The sequence below is a fragment of the Lynx rufus genome, unplaced genomic scaffold, assembly GCF_022079265.1.
Source record: "Lynx rufus isolate CCGP_SWC_20201006 ecotype Redwood Valley unplaced genomic scaffold, mLynRuf1.p SCAF_5, whole genome shotgun sequence".
NCBI lineage: Eukaryota > Metazoa > Chordata > Mammalia > Carnivora > Felidae > Lynx > Lynx rufus.
In genome coordinates this window covers 54,487,053-54,510,958 of record NW_025814867.1, presented here as the reverse complement: position 1 = coordinate 54,510,958, position 23,906 = coordinate 54,487,053, and the positions used below count along the sequence as shown (strand labels likewise).

Below are 23,906 nucleotides of genomic sequence, written 5' to 3'. Positions count from 1 at the left end.
GAAGAGAGTGAGCGAGAGTGAGTGTGATTGATTGGTTATGGAGGAGTATAAAAGAAAAAGGTTTTCTTTACAGAAGAATGCCAGCTAATAAATATACAAGGAAAGACAGATTTAGAAAATCACCATTTTGCACTTCCCAGTTTAATAACTGAGTCAGGAAGGGATCGTCGGTGGATGCTAAAAGCATTAAGAGAAAGGCTTTGGGGAATAGAATATTCACACAGTCTCAAAATAAACTTCTCATATCAAATTACTTATTAAGAACAGAGGGGAAAGTTATATTTTTACCACTCCCCTGAGATCTTCCTGAAATCAGAAGATCCTTTTGCCAGTCCTTTAGCATCCTTCTTATATCTCTGTTATTGCACTTAATTTATTCTGCCTGGCTTGTTTTTTAAAGAACCTTCTTAATATAAAAGTATCATATGTTGGCTTGCATTTATTTTTGCCCCAGCTTTATTGAAGTATAATTGATAAATAAAATTTATACGTTATATATATAATATGTTATATGTTATGTTATATATTATGTTATAATACATTATGTTATATGTTATATATAATATATAGTATGTTATCTATATAATAATATCTTAAAGTGTACAGTGATGATTTGATATATATGTGTGTGTATATATATATATATATATATACACACATTATAAAAGGATTCCCACAATTGAGTTAACACATCCACCATCACCTTACATAGTTACTTTTTTTTAATAAAGTGTATTTATTTTGAGAGAGAGAGTGCATGCGCACACAGGCACACAAGTGGGGGAGGGGCAGAGAGAGAATAAGAGAGAGAATCCCAAGAAGGCTCCGTGCTGTCAGCCTAGACTCTGACTTGGGACTCAGTCTCATGAACTGTGAAATCATGACCTGAGCTGACATCAAGAGTTGGACACTTAACCAGCTGGGCCACCCAGGTGCCCTATAGTTACTTTCTTTTTTTAAATGAGAATGCTTAAAATTTACTCTCTTAGCCAATTTCAAGTGTGCAATACGGTATTATTAACTATAGTCACCATGCTGTACATTAGATCCTCAGAACATATTTATCTTATAATTGAAAGTTTGTACCCCATTACCAACCTCCCCCCATATCCCCTTTCCCCCACCCCCAATCTCTGGCAACCACCAATCTACTTCCTGTTTCTATGTTTGGCTTTTTTAGATTCCACATTTAAGTGAAATAATGTAGCATTTGTCTTTCTCTGTCTGACTTATTTCACTTAACATGATGCCCTCCGGTTTCATCCATGTTGTCACAGATGTCAGGATTTCCTGTTTTTATGGCGTAAAAGATTTCATTGTGTATACATACCACATTTTCTTTATGCATTCATCCATTGATGGATGCTTAGGTTGTTTCCATGTTTTGACCATTGTGAATAATGTTGCAATTAAACATGGAAGTGCAGATATCTCTTCAAGGTAGTGATTTCATTTCCGTTAGATATATGCCCAGTAGTAGGATTGCTGGATCATATGGTAGTTTTAACCTAGCCTGGATTTATTTTTTTAAGATTTTATTTATTTATTTTTTTAAGTAGTCTCTGCACCCATCGTAGGGTTCAAACTTACAACCCAGAGATCAAGAGTCACATGCTGCAGGGACTGAGCCAGCCAGGTGCCCTTAGCTTGGATCTGTTCTTAATTGTGCACTGTAAGTTCATTGAAGACAGACACCATATGTTATTTACAAAACAATATGACAAGTAACACTACTGGCATTGAAGTTTAACAGATGAGTTTGAATCTTGGCTCTGCCACTCCTCAGTTAAAATACCGAGTAGTTTTTTTTTGTGGTTGTTACTGTTGTTACCTTGTTTAGTCTCAGTAATGTCACCTGTGAAATTGACATAATAATGCTGACTTCTCTCCAGGCAGTTGTGAACATTAAATGAGGAGATGTATGAAAGTAATTACACAATACCTGGCACAGACAAGTATTCAACCAACAGTAACTATTATCATGTGTATGTCTACTTTATTATTTGAATCCCTACCTTGCAGCACTCCAGTCTTTGCTATAAAGATCATGGCTAAGGTGAAAAGGAAACCATGAGAGTAATTTAGGGTCTAGCACCCTTGGTTTACTGGCCTTTATATTTTCCTCTGTGACCTTAATATTTGAAACACCAGGGACTGCTGTTGGGGATTGAGGCTTTCTTCTAGCCCAAATGAACTTTTTAGAGGTGGGGCAGGAAGAAAAGTGTCATCTCTTAGGACCAGGACTTCCCTGGATGTTCTGAACCTCTCAGGGGAATTCCAATTCAATCTCTAGTTCCTTCTCCCCTCCCCCACAGTGGCTCTGCAGGGTGTCCCAGTGATGGGAACTTCCACTGACTAACCTCCACCTTCATGGGTCCCCAGGAGTTGGGGACCTTCTTAAACACTGCCTCCTACATGAAGCACTTCCTGTTTTCCCAGGTCAGAAAGAGTCTCTCCTGTTATAGTACTTATTGACCTATTCTAGCTACTAGCTTTATGTTGTTTCCTCTTGTGTATTGCAAAGTCTCTGAGATTAAAGTCTGGCTCTGTTTCCTGTTTGATCAGTACAGTGAGCTGTACACATACTCCCAAGTAATAACTGTTACACTGAATTGTACCGAAGCCAGTCTTGGGGCTATAGGCTCGAGCTGAGCGATAAACCCAGGCCTTGTCCTAAACTCTAAGGTGCTAGCTTCCCTGATCCCCAGAGCTTTAAGATATAAACTTCTCCCTGTGCTAGTGGGCAATTACCAGCCTGGAGTTCATTGTTTGACTCACTGTAGGAAGATCCTGGCAATAGATTTCAAGAGGTTGGTAGGAATGCAGGAAAACAAAACAAAACAAAACTTTATTTAGGGCATAGAGATTTACAAAATGTTAACATCAAACTTTTTCCTCTCCATAATTTAAAGTTCATTTTTTTACTCGCTATTCCATAGGAGCATGGTGGAAATTCAAGACTGTAACAACTGGAAACCATCTGAAAGAATTCTGAACCTATCAGCATTTTACTTAAACTTTGTTCTAGTAGTCATATAAAAATAATAAAACAATAATTTATTTGGTCCCAAACATGATTATTATGATTCATCCAACATGCACAAAATTATCAAATTTTCATTCTCAATTTATCATTAACCACAAAGTTTACTAACGTGCCTGGCCAAAAATAATATTTGCTAAGTTGGTTAGCTGAATTTTAGGTGAAATAACATATCTTAGGAAAAGTTTGCTAACTCAGCAACTTGCTTTTTTCACTTGGCATTGAAAAAGAAAATTACCCTCTCAACTTCACCACTAACTCTTTCGTTGTTTGGACCTCAGTTCTGCTTGAAGAATGCCAAGGTGTCTCCTCTTGATTTCATGTGGCTTTTCACAAATCCGGTCAGTTTCCTGAACCCCTCCATCAGCCCGTCCCCACTGATGGCACAGCAGGGCTGCACATACCAGCTCCTGTCACTGCACAGCTTCTTCACTCTGAACATTCTAGTGATGTCCTCAGCAGACAGAGCTCCAGGCACATCTTGTTTGTTGGCTAATAGGACAATAGGCACATTTTTAATGTGCTCATTCTTCAAAATGTGCTTCAGCTCTCTCCTGGAGTCTTCCAGCCGCTGTTTGTCTGTACTATCCACAACATACATAAGCCCATCGGTGTTCTCACAGTAGTGCTCCCACACGGTTCTCATTTTCTCCTGTCCTCCAATATCCCAGACCGTGAGTGAAAGACTCTTTTCCAACTCGATCATCTCCACGTTGAAACCTATTGTTGGGATGGTCGTGATATCCTTAGCAAGCTTCAGTTTGTAAAGGAGGGTAGACTTCCCAGCTGAGTCAAGTCCCAGAAGAAGAATCTGGGCTTGCTTGGTTTGTGGGTTTTTAGAACTCAGTAGACCCATCTTAGAGTTTTTTTTCTCTCTTCAAAGACCTTTTTCTTTTGGCCAAGGACAGTGTTTATTCTTCAGGTCTCGCATAAAAATAATAGGAGGAAAGAAGATAGCAAATGCTTCATGTTATATTTTAAGACTGGGAATTTGTGTGCATTTATGTTGCAGCTTATCAACTTGACTATAGGCAAACAGAGTTTATTTGCAGTCCCAGCCAATCCTGAGGAATCTGGTGTGAGTAAGCAGCCAATGTTCTAGTCGCTTAAAGGAGAAATTCTTTGGGAGTGAGTAGGACATAGGAGGGGGTAGCATGGTGTGATGCCACAGCTTGTTCTCTTCCAGATGTGGGAAGTTTAGAGGTAACCGAATGTTTATGGGAACATGGTTCAGTAGTAGAATAAAAACTTCCCAAGTGGTTTACAAGTGGTTTATAGAACTTCTCTAGTTACTTGAACATTTATCTTATCCTGGTTGTAAATGAGTAACCAGACTTATGAAGTCATGAAGAAAGAGTTTATCTCATACTGCCCTAAGAATCTTTAGTACTTTCCCCTTGTCCAGATTACTCAGTAGGATACTTTAACCCACCCAAGATTACCTGAACCTTACTCCCATAATATACAGAAACACTTCTTTAATTGTCTAAAAAATTTACACTATTCACAAGACCAGATTTAGAGGGATGGGAGGGGGAGTTTGTAACACAAACACTTTTGAAATTAAGCAGTCTGATTAAAGGTGGTAAATTGAATACATGTATTTATCTCCTTTCCTCAAGATTTCACCAAAATTATGGTGAAGGAATGAAAAGAACATATAAACCCATAACAAGGGTAGGAGAGTCCATCAGAGGGCAAGAGATTTCAACAAAATCCTGCAAGGTGGAATATAGATGGAAGATGAGTGAAGTTAACAAACAAAATTCAACTGAGTAAATTTAAGGATCTGATTGGCTTTAAGTGATTCATGAATTGGGCAGCAGCCGCTCTACTAAGTAAAGGGGAGTTTCAAGGAGTTGTACCAAATGGAAGCTTTCTATGAAAAGGAGGATGGGGCAGAAGATGGGCAAAATGGGTTGAAAGGAGTAGGAGATACAGGCTTCCAGTTATAGGATGAAGACATCACAGGAATAAAAGACACAGCATAAGGAATACAGTCAATGATGTTATAATAGCACTGTGTGGTGACAGATGGTAGCCACACTTGTGAGCATAGCATAACATATAGAGAAGTTGAATCACTACATTGTACACCTGAAACTAATGTAATGTTGTGTATTAAATATATTTCGATTTAAAAAAATAAATTAAAAAAAGAAAGGAAGACAGGGCGAGAAAGTTATTAGCAAAAGAAAAGAAAGGATTGTTTCAGGCAGTCATCTTCACTTAGGGAGAAGGGCAGGGGACCTTTGTATGTTTATTAAAAAAAATTTTTTTTTTAGTTAACATATAGTGTCATAATGATTTCTGGAATAGTATTTAGTGATTCATCACTTAGATATGACATCCAGTGCTCATCCCAACAAGTGCCCTCCTTAATGTCCCTTGCCCATTTAGCCCATCCTCCCACCCAACACCCCATCAGCAACCCTGTTTGTTCTCTGTATTTAAGGGTCTCTTATGGTTTGCCTCCCTCTGTTTTTATCTTTTTTTTTTTTGCTTCCTTGCCCCTATGTTCATCTGTTTTATTTCTTAAATTCCACATATGAGTGAAATAATATGATATCTGTCTTTCTCTGACTGACTTATTTCGCTTAGCATAATACTAGTGCCATCCACATTGTTGCAGATGGCAAGATTACATTCTTTTTGATCACTGAGTAATATTCCATTGTATATATCTACCACATCTTCTTTATCCATTCATCAGTTAATGGACATTTGGGCCCTTTCCATACTTTGGCTATTGTCAATAGTGCTGCTATAAACAATGGGATGCATGTGGCCCTTTGAATCAGCATTTTTGTATCCTTTGGATAAATACGTAGTAGTGCAATTGCTGGGTCATATAATAGTTCTAGTTTTAATTTTTTGAGGAACCTCCGTACTGTTTTCCAGCATGACTGCATCAGTTTGCATTCCCACCAATAGTGCAAAAGGGTGGCAAGGAATCTTTTTAGACAGATTACCTCATTTTCCTTTGGGGGATGGAGAGAGCCCATGTGACAGATTATCTCATTGGTGCTGTTCAGAAAATTTCTGATTGGCAGGTGAAGACCTATTTCTGGGGGGAGGTTGAAACTGCAGTTAGGTTAGGAATTAAGCCCCAGTTTGGTGACTTAGCCTGTCCCAAATGATTCCATTTTGAGCCTGTGGTTTTCTTTCTAACAGTGGTAATTGATACAGCAGGATAAAGGTGAAGCTCGGAGTGCTCATACACAAGATACAGAGGGAACAGATGAAATGAGGGACTAAAAACATAGGGGGTGGGTAAATAAAAATCTGAATAAAGACCAGGAAAAAAAAAAACACATGTACATGCACCTCTGCTGGCTGACCATTCAGCAATAAGATGTCATTCTAGACCAAAAACAAAAAATTTTTTTAAAGAAATTGAATGGTGTTGGGGGGCCTGGGTGACTCCAGTTAAGCATCCAACTCTTGGTTTTGGCTCAGGTCATGATCTCATGTTTCAAGACTCCAAGCCCTGCATCAGGCTCCATGCTAACAGTGCAGAGCCTACTTGGGATTCTCTCCCTCTCTCTCTGCCCTCCCTTGTTCGTGATCTCTCTCTCCCTCTCAAAATAAATAACCTTTAAATTAAAAAAAAATATTTTAAAGAAATTGAATGGTGTCAGAAAAAAGACCTCCAAGTTTTCACAGTTGGGAGTTTCCACATCATAATGCCTAACTCAATATTTAATTAACCTATAGCCAACCTGACAGTTGGCAAACATTGTTCATGTACACAAAATCCCCAATCAGCTTTTCAGTGCACAGAGGTTCTCATACTTAATAAATGGCATGCCTGGTTTCATTGATCTGTTCTACTGGGTTTTTTTTTTTTTTTTTGGTTTTGATAGCATTAATTTCTGCTCTAATCTTTATTATTTCCTGTCTTCTGCTGGTTTGGGGTTTTATTTGCTGTTCATTTTCCAGCTCTTCAAGGTGTAAGGTTAGGTTGTGTATCTGAGACCTTTTTTCCTTCTTTAGAAAGGCCTGGGTTGCTATATACATCCCTCTTATGACCACCTTTGCTGTGTCCCAGAGGTTTTGGGCTGTGGTGTTATCATTTTCATTGGCTTCCATGTACTTTTTACTGTCCTCTTTGACTTCTTGGTTAGCCCATTTATTCTTTAGTAGGATGGTCTTAGGTCTCCAAGTATTTGTTACCTTTCCAAATTTTTTCTTGTGGTTGATTTCTAGTTTCATAACGTTGTGGTCTGAAAATATGCATGGTATAATCTCGATCTTTTTGTACTTGTTGAGGGCTGATTTGTGCCCCAGTATGTGGTCTATTCTGGAGAATGTTCCATGTGCACTTGAGAAGAATGTGTATGCTGCTGCTTTAGGATGAAATGTTCTGAATATATCTGTTAAGTCCATCTGGTCCAGTGTGTCATTCAAAGCCGTTGTTTCTTTGTTGATTTTCTGTTTAGATGATCTGTCCATTGCTGTGAGTGGGGTGTTAAAGTCCCCCACCATTATGGTATTATTATCAAGGAGTTTCTTTATGTTTGCGATTAACTGATTTATATATTTGGGTGCTTTCACATTTGGAGCATGAATGTTTACAATTGTTAGGTCTTCTTGGTGGATAGACCCCATGATTATGATATAATGCCCTTTTCATCTCTTGATACAGTCTTTATTTTAAAGTCTAGATTGTCTGATATAAGTATGGCTACTCTGGCTTTCTTTTGGTGACCATTAGCATGATAGATGGTTCTCCATCCCCTTCCTTTCAATCTGAAGGTGCCTTTAGGTCTAAAGTGGGTCTCTTGTAAACAGTATATAGATGGATCTTGTTTTCTTATCCATTCTGTTACCCTGTGTCTTTTGATTGGAGCATTTAGTTCATTGACATTTAGAGTGAGTACTGAAAGATATGAATTTATTGCCATTATGTTGCCTGTTGGAGTTTCTGGTGAAGTTCTCTGGTCCTTTCTGGTCTTTGTTGCTTTTGGTCTTTTTTTTTTTCCCTCTTTTCTCCCCTCAGAGAGTCCCCCTTAAAATTTCTTGCAGGGCTGGCTTAGTGATCATGAACTCCTTTACTTTTTGTTTGTCTGGGAAACTTTTAATCTCTCCTATTTTGAATTACAGCCTAGCTGGATAAAGAATTCTGGTCTGTGGGGCACCTGGGTGGCTCAGTCAGTTAAGCATCCGACTTTGGCTCAGGTCATGATCTTGTGTTTTGTGGGTTCGAGTCCCATGTCGGGCTCTGTGCTGACAGCTTGGAGACTGGAACCTGCTTTGGATTCTGTGTCTCCTTCTCTCTCTGCCCCTCCCCCACTTGTGTTCTGTCTCTCTTTGTCTATCAAAAATAAATAAATGTAAAACAATTTTTTTAATTAAAAAAAAAAAGAATTCTTGGCTGCATATTTTTCCGATTCAGCACATTGAATATATCCTGCCACTCCTTTCTGGACTGCCAAGTTTCTGTGGATAGGTCTGCTGCAAACCTGATCTGTCTTGCCTTGTAGGTTAAGGACTTTTTTCCCCTTGCTGCTTTCGTTTTTTTTTTTTTTTTTTTTTAATGTTTATTTTATTTTTGAGACCGGGAGAGACAGAGCATGAACGGGGGAGGGTCAGAGAGAGAGGGAGACACAGAATCCGAAACAGGCTCCAGGCTCTGAGCTGTTAGCACAGAGCCTGATGTGGGGCTCAAACTCACAGACCGCGAGATCATAACCTGAGCCAAAGTCGGATGCTTAACCGACTGAGCCACCCAGGCGCCCCTCCCCTTGCTGCTTTCATGATTCTTTCCTTGACTGAGTATTTTGCGAATTTGACTATGATGTGCCTTGTTGATGGTCGGTTTTTTTGAATCTAATGGGAGTCCTCTGTGCTTCTTGGATTTTGATGTCTGTGTCTTTCCCCAGGTTAGGAAAGTTTTCCGCTATGATTTGCTCACATAACCCTTCTACCCCTTTTTCTCTTTCTCTTCATCTTCTGGGACCCCTATGATTCTGATGTTGTTCCTTTTTAGTCAGTCACTGATTTCTCTAATTCTTAAATTGTGCTTTTTTGCCTTGTTTCCCTCTTTTTTTCTGCTTCATTATTCTCCATAAGTTTGTCCTCTATATCGCTGATTTGCTGTTCTGCTTCATACATGGAATCCATTCGAGATTGCCGTGGCATCCATTTGAGATTGCAGCTCAGTTTTAGCATTTTTTATTTCATCCTGATTAGATTTTACTTCTTTTATCTCCACAGAAAGGGATTCTAATCCATTTTCAACCCCAGCTAGTATTCTTATTATCGTGATTCTAAATTCTGGCTTAAACATCTTGCTTGTATCTGTGTTAAGTCCCTCGTTGTCATTTCTTCCCATTCTTTTTTGGGGTGATTTCTTTCATTTGGTCATTTTGAAGGAAGAAAAGGAATTAATAAGGTAAAGAAATTAAAATTAAAAAGTTAAAAACAACACACACACACATACACACACACACACACACACACACACACACAAATCAAGCAAATGATGCTAGATCCTAAGTGTGTTTTGGTCTGTTGAAAGGAGCTTGACAGATTAGAGGAAAAAGGGAAAGATACTAAATGAAAAAAAAAAAAGGAAAACATTTGAAAATTTGAAAAAATGAATACAGTGAAATAGAATAAAATGAAATGATGGAAGTAAAATAGAATTTGAAAAAATCACAAGAAAATAAAAAATATAGTAGAAAAAAATTAAAGAGAAACATTTTTAATAAAAATGGAAAATGAAAATAAATTTTTTCTCTTTCTGTATTCAAGGATAAGAAAAGAAAAAGAAAAAATTTGAATAGATGGATCAGTGAACAGACTGAAATACGATTGAAGTTACATAGGTTTCCCCTAGGAGTCAAACTATGAAGGACTTTATAGTCTGTAAACTAAGCAGGCGGAGAGACTTGTGTTTGTCAAGAGCGCTGTTGGCCCACTTGGGCAGGGTTTAGTGTAGCAGCTGTGTTCTCCACTAGATGGTGCTGTTTAGCTTACTGGGGTGGATTGTTGTGGAGCATGCAGGTGTGTATGCACATGCGTGGGAGGGGTGAAAATGGTGTCACCCAACTACCCAGCCTCTAGTATCGGAACTCTGTTCTCCCTGATCAGCAATGGCACACCCCTCCTTTGTCTCTGGCTTCCATCTACTTCCTGCTTTTACACTGTCTGTGACCAAGCCGTCAGGTTGCCAGGCAGCACCTCCCTCCTGAGTTATATCTCAGACGCAGCTGTGTTTCCCAACCCCTCAGTTCTGAGGGACTGCTGCTTTGACCTGTTCTGACTGTCTGGGGGAGGGTTTCACTGAGCAATGGCCAGATGCCTGCCTGCTCCCAGGAATGTTCACAGGACCGCGCTGCTGCTGATGCCTGGAGACTGTGGCTGGGTGCCAGCCTGCCCCAGAAAAAGTTATGCAATCGTGTAGCAGCAGCAGGTTTCAGGGATTATGGTAAATCACAACACACATCTGGCACCAGGCTTCCCCCTTAACAGCCTTGTTCCACACGAGCAAATGTGGTTGTTCTTCAGGATCTGCTGGGACCTTTGCCTGTGGGGTGGCCACACAGCCTCTACCAAATGTCCTCCCAGCAGAGGAAACTTCTCCCCGCCATGTGGCCCGAGGACCTTTTTTTCTGCTCCTGGGGATTCACCCTTCCCACCAGAGCGCCGCCACATATCAACTGTGGAGTTTCAGACTCTGCACTCCCCCTGTTTGTAGGGTCTTAATGGAATTTAAACCCTCTCCTTTCTCCCTTTCTTTGTTTAGTCTCTTGCGTACTCTTTCTTTTCTTTCCAGCTGCATTTGGGTGTGTATGGGGGGGTGCTTTCCCTGAACTCCCCCCCATCTCCATCCTCTCTCCACAAGCAAAAACAGCTCCCTGCCCTCTGTGGCTTCTCTCTTCCCCAGTTCACCTCTCTGCACTGCATACCTGCTGAGGTCTGTGGTTCAGGTTGTGCAGATTGTTGTGTTAATTCTGAAATCAGTTTTCTAGGTGTGCAGAATGGTTTAGCATTGATCTCTCTGTATTTCAGGGACAAGAGATGCAAAAAAACCTTTCATACTGTTCCGCCATCTTGGCCCCTCCTCCTCAAGTTGATTTTTAAAAGAGCTTAAAAAGGCATATGATATACAGGTTTTATTTTTATTAAACTAATATTTTGTTTATTTTTTTAAAATATATTTATTTTTGAGAGAGAGCTTGCAAAAACAGGGGAAGGGCAGAGAGAGGGAGACACAGAATCTGAAGCAGGCTCCAGATTCTAAACTGTCAGCACAGAGCCCAATGCAGGGCTTGAACTCACAAACTCACAAAGAGATCATGACCTGAGCTGAGGTTATACGCTTGACCAACTGAGCCACTGAGGCACCCCTAAAATTTTATTTTTTAGAAAAATTAAGTAGACTCTTCTGGATGTAGAAAGAACATTTGTGAAGAAATTATCTTTTTTCTTTTCAATTTTTTATTCAAATTCCAGTTAGCATACAGTGCAATATTGGTTTCAGAAGTAGAATTCAGTGATTCATCACTTACACACACCATCCAATGCTCAAGTGGTCATCACAAGTGCCCTCCTTAATACCTATCATCCATATAGCTCATCCCCCTATTCATCTCCCTCTATCAGCCCTCAGTTTGTTCTCTATCTTTAGGAGTCTCTTATGGTTCGTTTCCCTGTCTCTTCACGCACCCCCCCCCCAATATGGTCTTCTGTTTTGTTTCTTAAATTCCACATATGAGTGAAATCTTATGGTATTTGTCTTTCTCTAACTTATTTCACATAGTATTATACACTCTAGCTCCATCCATGTCCTAGCAAATGGCAAGATTTCTTTCTTTTTGGTGGCCAAGTAGTATTCCATTGTATATATATACTACATCTTCTTTATGTATTCATCAGCCTATGGACACTTGGGCTCTTTTTACAGTTTGGCTATTGTTGACAATTCTGCAATAAACATCAGGGTGCATGTACCCCTTCTATCTGTATTTTTTATCCTTTGATAGTGCAATTGCTGGATTGTAGGTTAGTTCTATTTTTAGTTTCTTGAGGAACTTCCATACTGTTCTCCGGATTGGCTGCACCAGTTTGCATTTGCACCAACAGTGTAAGAGTATTCCCCTTTCTCCATATCCTCACTAACAGCAGTTGTTTCTTGTGTTGTTAATTTTAGCCATTCTGACACGTATGAGGTGGTATCTCATTGTAAATTTGATTTTTATTTCCCTGATGGTGAGTGATGTTGAACAACTTTGCATGTGCCTGTTTCCATGTGTATGTCTTCTTTGGAAAAATGTCTATTCATGTCTGTACCCATTTTTAAAAAATGTTTATTCTTTTTTTTCTTTTTTTTTTTTTTTTTGAGAGAGAGAGAGGTCCCAGGCTCTGAGCTGTCAGCACAGAGCCTGATGTGGGGCTTGAGCCCATGAACCATGAGATCATGACCTGAGCCGAAGTTGAAAACAACCAATGCTTAACCGACTGAGCCACCTAGGCATCCCTACCCATTTTTTAACTGGATTATTTGTTTTTGGGGTGTTCAGTTTTATAAGGTCTTTCTATATTTTGGATACTAACCCTTTATCAGCTATGTCATTTGCAAATATCTTCACCCATTCTGTAGGTTGCTTTTTAGTTTTATTGACTGTTTCCTTCACTGTGCAGAAGATTTTTATTTTGATGAGGTCCCACTAGTTTATTTTTGCTTTTATTTACCTTGCCTCAGGAGACATACGTAGTAAGAAGTTGCTACAGCCAAGGTCAAAGAGGTTGCTGCTGGTGTTCTCCTCTAGGATTTTGATGTTTCCTGTCTCACATTTAGGTCTGTCATTCATTTTGAATTTATTTTTGTGTATGGTGTAAGAAAGTGGTCCAGTTTCATTCTTCTGCCTGTTGCTGTCCAGTTTTCCCAGCACCATTTATTAAAGAGGCTTTTTTCCATTGGATATTCTTTTCTGCTTTGCCAAAGATTAATTGACCATATATTTCTGGGTCTATTTATGGGTTTTCTATTCTGTTCCATTCATCTATGTGTCTGTTTTTGTACCGGTACCATACTCTCTTGGTGACTACAGCTTTGTAATATAGCTTGAAATCTGGAATCATGATGCCTCCAGCTTTGCTTTGCTTTTTCAAGACTGCTTTGGCCATTTGGGGTCTTTGGTGGTTCCATACAAATTTTAGAATTGTTTGTTGTAGCTCTGTGAAAACTTCTGGTGTTATTTTGATAGGGATTGCATTAAATGTGTAGATTGCTTTGCATAGTATAGACATTTTAACAGCATTTCTTCTTCCAATCCATGAGCATGAAATGTTTTTCCATTTCTTTTTGTCCTCTTCAACTTCTTTCATTAGTATTCTATAGTTTTCAGAGTACACATCTTTTACCTCTTTGAATAGGTTTGTTCCTAGGTATCTTAGGGTTTTTGTGCAGTTATAAATAGGATTGATTCCTTGATTTCTCTTTCTGCTGCTTCATTATTTGTGTATAGAAATGCAGCAGATTTTTGCATGTTGATTTCATATCCTGTGACTTTGCTGAATTCATGTATTAGTTATAGCAATTTTTGTTGGAGTCTTTTGGATTTTCTACATAGAGTATCATGTCACCTGTAAATAGTGAAAGTTTGACTTCTTCCTTGCCCATTTGGATGCCTTTGATATCTTTTTGTTGTCTGATTGCTAAAGCTAGAACTTTCAGTACTATATTAAATAACAGTGATGAGAGCAGACATCCCTGTCATGTTCCTGACCATAGAGGAAAACCTCTGTTTTTTCCCATTGAGGACGATATTATCTGTGGGTCTTTGGTATATGGCCTTTATGATGTTGAGGTATGTTCCATCTATACTTAATCTGTTGAGAGTTTTTATCAAGTAACACACTGATTGATTCATGAGTATTGAACCACCTCTGCAGCCCAGGAATAAATCCCACCTGATCGTGGTGAATGATTCTTTTAATGTACTGTTGGATTCGATTTGATAGTATCTTGTTGAGAACTTTTGCATCCATCTTCGTGAGGGATGTTGGCCAGTAATTCTCCTTTTTAGTGGGGTCTTTGTCTGGTTTTGAAATCAAAGTAATGCTGGCCTCATAGAATTAATTTGGGAGTTTTCCTTCCATCTCTATTTTTTGGAACAATTTGAGAAGAATAGATATTAACTCTTCTTAAATGTCTGGTAGAATTCCCCTGCGAAGCCATCTGGCCCTGGACTTTTGTTTGTTGGGGGATTTTTTTTTTTACATCTATTTATTTATTCGGGGGATGGGGAGAGAATGAACAGGTGAGGGGCAGAGAGAGAGGGAGAGAGAAAATCCCAAGCAAGCTCCACACTGTCAGCGCAGAGCCCAACATGGGGCTCAATCTCATTAACCATGATATTATGACCTGAGCCAAAATTGAGAGTCGGAGGCTTAACCAGCTGAGCCAGCAGGTGCCCCAACTTGCCAGATTCTTTTATTACTGATTCAGTTTCTTTGCTAGTTATGGGTATGTTCAAATTTTCTATTTCTTCCTGTTTCAGTTTTTGTAGTTTGTGTGTTTCTATAAATTTGTCCATTTAGTACAGATTGCCCAGTTTGTTGGCATGTAATTGTTCATAGAAATTTCTGTGGTGTTAGTTGTGATCTCTTCTCTTTCATTTGTGATTAGATTTATTTGGGTCCTTTCTCTTTTCTTTTTAAATTTTTTTTCAACGTTTTTTATTTATTTTTGGGACAGAGAGAGACAGAGCATGAACGGGGGAGGGGCAGAGAGAGAGGGAGACGCAGAATCGGAAACAGGCTCCAGGCTCCGAGCCATCAGCCCAGAGCCCGACGCGGGGCTCGAACTCACGGACCGCGAGATCGTGACCTGGCTGATGTCGGACACTTAACTGACTGCGCCACCCAGGCGCCCCTCTCTTTTCTTTTTGATAAGTCTGGCTAAGGCTTTATCAATTTTATTAATTCTTTCAAAGAACCAGCTCTTAATTTTGTTGTTCCGTTCTACTGGTTTTTTGTTGTTGTTGTTTCTATATCATTTATTTTTGCTCTAATCTTTATTATTTCCGTTCTGCTGACTTTAGCCTTTATTTGCTGATCCTTTTCTAGCTCCTTTAGACGAAAAGATAGGTTGTGTATTTGAGACTTTTCTTGCTTCTTTTTTTTTTTTTTAATGTTTATTTATTTTTGAAGGAAAGAGAGAGCATGAGCAGGGCTGTGGCGGGGGGGGGTGGAGGGGGAGGGTGGCAGAGAGAGAGGGAGACACAGAATCCGAAGCGGACTCCAGGCTCTGAGCTGTCAGCGCAGAGCTTAATGTGGGGCTCGAACTCATAAACCGCGAGACCATGACCTGAGCCACAGTTGGTTGCCTAACCAACTGAGCCACCCAGGCACCCCAGAGACTTTTCTTGCTTCTTGATGTAGACCTGTATAGCAATACACTTCCCTCTTAGGACTGCTTTTTGCTGCATTCCTAAGGTTTTGGACTGTCGTGTTTTCATTTTCATTTGCTTCCAAGTACATTTTTGTTTCTTCTTTTATTTCCTGGCTAACCAATTCATTCTTTAGTAGAATGTTCTGTAACCTCCATGGATTTGTGGTGTTTCCAAAATTTTTTCTTGTGCTTGACTTCAAGTTTCATAGTCCTGTGGTTAGAAAAGATGCATGGTATGATCTCAGTCTTTTTGTACTTGTTGAGGGCTGATTTGTGACCCAGTATGTGATCTATTCTGGAGAATGTTCCATGTGCACCCAAAATGAACGTTTATTCTGCTGCTTTAGGATGAAATGTTCTGAATATATCTGTTAAGTCCATTCAGTTTAGGTGTCACTCAAAACCATTGTTTCCTTGTTGATTTTTCTGCTTAGATGCTCTGTACATTGCTGCAAGTGGAGTGTTACAGTTCCTACTATTATTACATTATTATCAATGAGTTTGCTTATGTTTGTTATTAATTGATTTATATATGTGGGTACCCCCAAGTTGGGGGAATAAATATTTACAATAGTTAGATCTTCTTCATGGATAGATCCCTTAATTATGATGTAATGCCCTTCTTCATCTTTTGCTATAGGCTTTGGTTTAAAATCTAGTTTGTCTGATGTAACTATGGCTACTCCAGCTTTCTTCTGATGCCCATCAGCATGATAGATGGTTGTCCATTCCTTCACTTTCAACCTGCAGGTGTCCATTTACATTGCTCATTTACATTGAGAGTGATATTGATAGACATGAACCTAGTGCCTTTGCGTTACCTGTGAAGTTGGTATTTCTGGTGCTATTCTCTGTTCTTTTCTAGTCTTTCTTGCTTCTGGTATTTCTTTCCCACTCAAAGAGTCACCTTTAATATTTCTTGTGGGGCTGGTTTAGTGGTCCTTTAGGTTTTGTTTGTCTGGGAAACTGTTTATGTCTCCTATTCTGAATGACAGCCTTGCTAGATAAAGTATTCTTGGCCGCAGATTTTTCCCATCCAACACGTTGAATATATCATGCCACTGTCTTCTGGCCTGCCAAGTTTCTGTGGACAGATCTGCTATGAACCTGCTCTGTCTTCCCTTGTAGGTGAAGGCCTTTTTTTTCCCCCTTGCTACTTTCAGGATTCTTTCCTTGTCTATGTATTTTATAAATTTGACTATGATATGTCTTGGTGATGGCTGGCTTTTGTTGAATTCAATGGGAGTACTCTGTGCTTCTTGGATTTTGAGGTCTGTTTCCTTCCCCAGATTTGAGCAGTTTTAAGCTATAATTTGCTCAAATAAACCTTCTGCCCTTTCACTCTGTCTTCATCTTTTGGGACGCCTGTGATATGAATGTTATTACGCTTTAAGGAGTTGCTGAGTTCTCTAAGTCTACATTTGTGATTGAATACCTTTCCTTCCCTCTTCTTTTCAGCTTCATTATTTTCCATAATTTTATCTTCTATACCACTGATTCATTCCTCTGCTTTGTCCATCCTCATTGTCATGACAACCATTTGGGTTTGCATCTTGGTTATAGCATTTTTAATTTCAGCATTAGATTTTAGTTCTTTATCTCTGCAGCAAATGATTCTCTAGTATCTTCTGTGCTTTTCTCAACCCCAGTTAATAAACTTATAATTATTTTAAATTCTAGTTCAGATACCTTACTTATATCTGTATTGATTAAATCTCTGGCCATTATTTTTTCTTTCTATTCTTTTTTTTGGGGTGAATTCCTCCTTGTCATTTTGTCCAAAAAAAAGTTAGATCCTAGGTGTGTCTTGGTCTGCCTGTTAAAAGAAGCCAGATCCAAAAAATAAAAATAAATATATATGAATAAAAATAAATCAAATTAAATTAAAACTTAAAAAATTAGAAATAAAAATAAAAAGGAAGCTAGATCCTGTTTCCCCTAGAGCTGAAGGTTTGTAGCACTCAATGATCAGCACACTTGGTGTGTGCAAGGGGTTTGTAATAGTCTTCTGTGAGAGGGGCCTGTTGTGCTGACTCTTAGGTGGACTTTCCCTAGTAGAGATGCACCTGTAGGGTGCAGCAGGGTGGGATTTTGTGTAAGCACCTCCAGTTCCACTTGTTGGTGCTGTTTAATTCGCTGGAGTAGATCAGTGCTGATAGGTGCATAGCAAAATGGTGTTGCCCTGGTCTCTCGTTCCCAGAATGGAGAGCTCATGCCTGCCACTCTTCAGCAAGCCCTCATGGAAGAGCAAACAATCACCCCTCTTATGTTCCTGCCTTCACCCTCTCTGTGTCTAAGCAGTCACCCTGCCAGGCAGCACAGTACTGCTGTGTTTTATCTCAGACACATGCCTGGGTTTCTAAACTGCAAATTTTAGGGACTCCTGCGGTGTGAATGCATACTAATTCTCTGGGGGAGGGTCTCACTGTGCTTTTGCCCTTTGCTGGCCCACCCCAGAAAAGCATTCACCGGACTGTGCAGCAGTTCAGAGTTTATGGCAAAACACAACAGATAGCTGGCACCAAGGCTTACTTTCCTCAGCCAGCATCTCCACTCCTACACCTGGGAACAGTGGAGTACGTTGGTGCCACCAGTTCTGTCCCTGGAGAGGTCTTACCACCACTCCAAAATACATTCCAAGCCGCGTAACCATTTCTCCTGGTGCGACTCAGGGGACCCACAGACCATGCTACCTACTCCCGGGTCTCCATCCTCCTTCTCTATAGGAGCACTGCTAAGCTGGCCAGGCACAACTCCAGTGATGGCAGACTCCTAAAACTTCAGATTTTGCACTCTGTTACTTATAATAAGTTGAGGTGTTATTATTAAGTTGAGGCCCTCTGTAAGCAGGGCTCCCTCCCCTCCACAGCAGTTCTTATCTACCCCAAATCAACTCTGTGCAGCTACTACCTTCCCTGAGGTGGTCGGATTTCTACTTGTAGACTTGCAGCTTTGTTCTCTCAGTCCTCAGATCAATTTCTTGGGTGTTCAGAATGATTGATTGATTGATGAAAATGATTGATATTTATGTAGCTGTGTTCAAGGCACAAGGCAAGCTTAGGATCCCCCTACTCCTCCACATCTTAACTCCTCCCGTGAAGAAATTATTTAAACTTTTTTAAAGTTTTAATTTTAACTTCAGTTAACATACAGTGTTATATTAGTTTCAGGTGTACAATATAGTGATTCAGAAATCCCATACATCAGCTGGTGCTCATCAAAACAAATGCACTCCTTAATCCCCATCACCTATTTAACCCACACTCCCACCCCCACTCCCCTTACTCCAGTAACCATCAGTTCTCTATAATCAGAGTCTGTTTCTCAATTTGTCTCTCTCTCTTTTTCCCCCCTTGGCTCTTTTGTTGTGTTTCTTAAATCCCACATAGGAGTGAAATCACATGGTATTTGTCTTTCTCTGACTGACTTATTTCCCTTACCATTATACTCTCTAGCCTTTATCTATGTATAATAGTCCATTATATAATTGAATCTTCTTTATCCATTCATCAGTCAATAGACACTGGGGCTGCTTCCCTGTCTTGGCTATTATAAATAATGCTGCTATAAATATAGGGGTTAATGTATCCCTTTGAATTAGTGTTTTTGTATTCTTTGGGTAAATACCCAGTAGTATGATTGCTGGATCACAGGATAGATCTATTTTTAACTTTTTGAGGAACCTCCATACTGCTTTCCAGAGTGGTTGCACCTTTTTGCATTCCCACCAATAGTGCACAAAGTGTTCCTTTTTCTCTGCATCCTCTCCAAACGTCTCGTTTCTTGTGTTGTGTTGTGTCTTGTGTTCTGACAGGTATGAGGTGCTATCTCATTGTGATTTTAATTTGTATTTCCCTGATGATGAGTGATTTTGAGCATCTTTTCATGTGTCTGTTGGCCATCTGTAAGTTGTCTTTGGAGAAATGTCTGTTCATGTCTTCTGCCCATTTTTAACTGGATTTTTTGTTTTGGGGGTGTTTAGTTTTATAAGTTCTTTATATATTTTGGGATACTAACCCTTTATTGGGTATGTTTACCTTTTAGTTTTGTTGACTGTTTCCTTCACTGTGTAGAAGAGTTTTTTTATTTAATTTTTTTTATGTTTATTTATTTTTGAGAGAGAGACAGAGTGAGTGGGGGAGGGGCAGAGAGAGGGGGAGACACAGAATCTGAAGCAAGCTCCAGGCTCTGAGCTGTCAGCACAGCTCAGACGTGGGGCTTGAACTCATGAGCCATGAGATCATAACCTGAGCCAAAGTTGGCCGCTAAACCAACTGAGCCACCCAGACGCTCTGTTTTGTTTCTGTTTTTGTTCTTGTTTTTAAAGAGAGAGCATGAGCAGGGGAGAGGGGCAGAGAGAGAGAGAGAGAGAGAGAGAGAGAGAGAGAATCTTAAGCAGGCTCCATGCTCAGCACAGAGCCCAATGCAGGGTTTGATCCCATGACCCTGGGATCATGACCTGAGCTGAAATCAAGAGTCAGATGCTCAACCAACTGAGCCACCCAAGCACCCTTGCAGAAGGTTTTTATTTTGATGTAGTTCCAAAAGTTTATTTTTGATTTTGTTTCTTTTGCCTCAGGAGACATACCTAGAAAAAAAGTTACTGTGGCTGATGTCAGAGAAATTACTACCTCTGTTCTCTTCCAATATTTTTATGGTTTCAGGTCTCACATTTATATCTTTCATCCATTTTGTATTTGTTTTTGTGTATGGTGTAAGAAAGTGGTCCAATTTCATTCTGCATGTTACTGTCCAGTTTTCCCAACACTATGTGTTGAAGAGGCTGTCTTTTTCCCATTGTATATCCATTCCTCTTTTATCAAAGATTCATTGACCACATAATTGTGGGTTTATTTCTGGGTTTTCTATTCTGTTCTGTTGATCTATGTGTCCATTTTTGTGCCAGTACCATACTGTTCTGATTACCACACCTTTGTAATATAACTTGAAATCTGGAATTATGATGCCTCCAGTTTTGTTTTTCTTTTTCAAGATTGCTTTGGCCTTTCAGGGTCTTTTGTGGTTCCATACAAATTTTAGGATTTTTTGCCCTAGTTCTGTGAAAAAAATGCTGTTGGTATTGTGATAGGGATTGCACTAAATCTGTAGATTGCTTTGGGTCATATAGAAAGTTTAACAATATTTGTGCTTCCAATTCATAAGCATGGAATGTCTTTTCATTTCTTGTGTCATCTTGAATTTCTTTCAACAATGTTTTATAGTTTTCAGAGTATAGGTCTTTCACCTCTTTAGTTAAGTTTATTCCTAGGTATTTATTATTTTTGGTGAAATTATACATGGGATTGTTTTCTTTCTTTTAAATTTTTTTTAATGTTTATTTATTTTTGACAGAGAGAGAGAGACAGAGCATGAGTGGGGGAGGGTCAGAAAGAGAGGGAGACACAGAATCTGAAGCAGGCTCCAGGCTCGGAGCTGTCAGCACAGAGCCCGATGTGGGGCTCGAACTCATGAACCATGAGATCATGACCTAAGCTGAAGGCAGAGGCTTAACCAACTGAGCCACCCAGGCACCCCAGGATTGTTTTCTTAATTTCACTTTCTGCTGCTTCATTATTAGTGTATAGAAATGCAACAGATTTTTGTACATTGATTTTGTATCCTGAGACTTTACTGAATTCATTTATCACTTCTAGTAGTTTTTTCTTAGGGTCTAGATGACAGTTTTTGATAAAAAATTCCAAAGGGAATTTTCGAGTAAATAGGTGAAAGGAATGTTAGGATAAGAAAGGGAAATGTTAACACATTTAAAGTGACAAGTGATATAAAAAGGCCACCAAGAGTTAGGGCAGCCCCTCAAGGTTCCCTAGGCCCAGTCCCATTGCTGCAGGTTTGGCTTTCCAGGAATGCCACCAAGGGTCAGATGAGAAGAAATTATTTTCATTAGACTTTGCTCTTGCCCTTCATTGATAGCCTTCTTTCCTCAAATAATGCAGCGTGAGGTGCACAACTGGTTTAAGGACACAGCTAAAATTAACTCCAGAATGAGAAACGTCAGGGTGTAGATTAAATACTCTAGAAGCAAATCAGAGTATTTGGTTGGGTACAGGCTCAAAGTATTAAACTGTGCAGATTTAATTAGCTTAGCACAGACTCTGAAATCAGACATACCTGACTTCCAGTCACAACTATACCGCTTTTATTTTATTTTATTTTTTTTCTGTATAAACCTGAGCAACTTACTTCTCACCTTAATTTCTTCATCTGTAAATTGGGAAATAATATTATCTACCTCTCAGGGTTATTGTAAGTAATAAATGATGTATAAGGCAGTCTTGTATGTGACACATGGTACACACTAAGTAAATGGTAGCTGTTATTATTTTATTATTGGTCATAGGATAGCAGATAGCTTTATATTTGTTGACCAAATGAGTTTTATTGTTAGCAGCTTTTTGAAAGGGAGTATAAAATTTTATCTTGACTCTGTGGGAAAGAGTACTGTTCTCCATTACAAATGTCTGTGGAATGGTTAATCTTATGTGTCAACTTGACCAGGCTAATGGATGCCCAGAAAGCTAGCAAAACATTGGTGTGTTTGTGAAAGTATTTCTGGAAGAGATTGGCATTTGAATCTGTAAACTGAAAAGAAGGTCATCCTCAACAATGCATTTGGGCATCATCCAATCCTTTGAGTACCTGATAGAAGAAAAATGCAAGAGAAAAGTGAATTTGCTCTCTCTTTGATCGGGGACATCCATCTTCTCCAGCCCTCAGACATCAATACTCCTGGTCTTCGGATCTTCTGATTCAGAGTGAGACTTATACCATTGACTCCCATACTTCTCAGCCCTTTGGGTTTGCACTGGAATTATAACCCCTGCTTCCCTGGCCTCCAGCCTGCAGACCACAGATCATGGGACTTAGCCTCCATCACATGAACAATACCTCTAATAAATCTCTTTCTATATATCCACATCTGTATGTGTTCTTTTCTGTGGAGAACTCAAATACAGTCTATTATGAGTGTAGGAGTGGCATGGCGTCCTATTTGCCATTCTTAGTTGCTGCTATCAGACACAATATGGTTCCCAAGCCTGCAATCCCTCATACCCATAGATGAGGCCAATTGATTCTCTTTTAGAATCTAATTGTAGCCTCAATCCTGATCTGAGACATCAAGTACTTAAGCAGCTCCAATCCTCCTTTCTAAGACCAGCATGGAGTTATCCTAACCACTAACCTAGTCATAACATGCTACCCTAATTTTAACAACTACACAATTGCCTTTTTAATTTAATTTTTATTTTTTTGCATTTTTAAATAAGTCTTAGTCCCAGCTGTTAAACTCAGGTCTGGTAATTAGGTTTCTTGTATTCCAGTCCCTTTCTAAAACAGGTACCCTGACTCACATTTGCCATACTCTTTCTCAAGCTAGCATCCCTAACCCTTGAAATCTAACTTTCTGGATAAAGCTCTTTTTAACCATTGAAAACGTGTTTATTGTTGAGCATGGACTTCTCATTATTGCCCACTCTGTACGCTCCATTAGTTTTTTATCCAACTATGTGTTGGGACATCTTGCTGCACCAGCTCTTTACTGAGTACTTGCCAAGTCAAAAAGATGCACATAAGTTTGCATGAAAATATTTATAGAAATCTTAGTATAAAATGTAAATACTCAGGGCACCTGGGTGGCTCAGTCGGTTAAGCATCCAACTTCTGCTCAGGTCATGATCTCACAGTTCGTAAGTTCGAGGCCCACATTGGGCTCTGTGCTGACAGCTCAGAGCCCGGAGCCTGCTGCGGATTCTGTGTCTCCCTCTCTTTGTTCCTCCCCCGCTCATACTCTGTCTGTCTGTCTGTCTCTCTCAAAGATAAAATAAACATTAAAATAAAAATAAAATAGAATGTAAATACTCAAATGAAAGAAGACTTTTTAAGTTCACAGAAAGATTATATGATGTGGCTTTCTCTTGAATTCGGTATGGGAAATTTTTATTTTTTAATTTCATGGATTTACAGAAATGAAATGTATTTATTCAGAGGATATCTTTTTGCCAGCAATTAGACAAATATTTATTAATTGTCATATGCCAAGCACTGTGCCAGGTATGAAGGATAGTGAGCACAGAGGCTACTAAGAAGCTTTAGTGAAACAATCTGTGACTCAGTCTTAGGTCCAGGGAGCTGCCTCCCCAGGACAGCTGTGTGGTTCTGACTCTGAGGCCCAGTGAGTCATGCTAGTTAGTGGCAAAGGGTAACCCATGATCTTCCTGGAAGATTTGGGCCTTTTTGGGAGAGTCCAGATTATGAGGGCCCTTCACGGAAGCTACAGCTTTTTCTTCCATCAAAATATTCCTTCTGAGACGCCTGGTTGGCTCAGTCAGTGGAGCATCTGACTCTTGATTTCAGCTCAAGTCATGATCCCAGTGTTGTGTAACTGAGCCCCACATTGGGCTACACACTCAAAGTAAAGATTCTCTTTCCCTCTGCCCT

General features: G+C 39.5%; 1 protein-coding gene across 1 annotated transcript; it reads right to left on the bottom strand.

Annotated features, from left to right (window-relative positions):
- Positions 1-3,320: 3,320 nt before the first annotated feature.
- ARL14 (ADP ribosylation factor like GTPase 14) lies at positions 3,321-3,899 on the bottom strand. Its single transcript, XM_047099145.1, has one exon. The coding sequence runs from the start codon at positions 3,897-3,899 to the stop codon at positions 3,321-3,323; it is 579 nt and encodes a 192-aa protein (XP_046955101.1).
- Between the last annotated feature and the right edge of the window lie 20,007 nt (positions 3,900-23,906).

What these genes read in the sequence shown, in the direction of transcription:
- ARL14 (XM_047099145.1), bottom strand. Translation starts at nt 3,899, where the DNA reads ATGGGTCTACTGAGTTCTAAAAACCCACAAACCAAGCAAGCCCAGATT.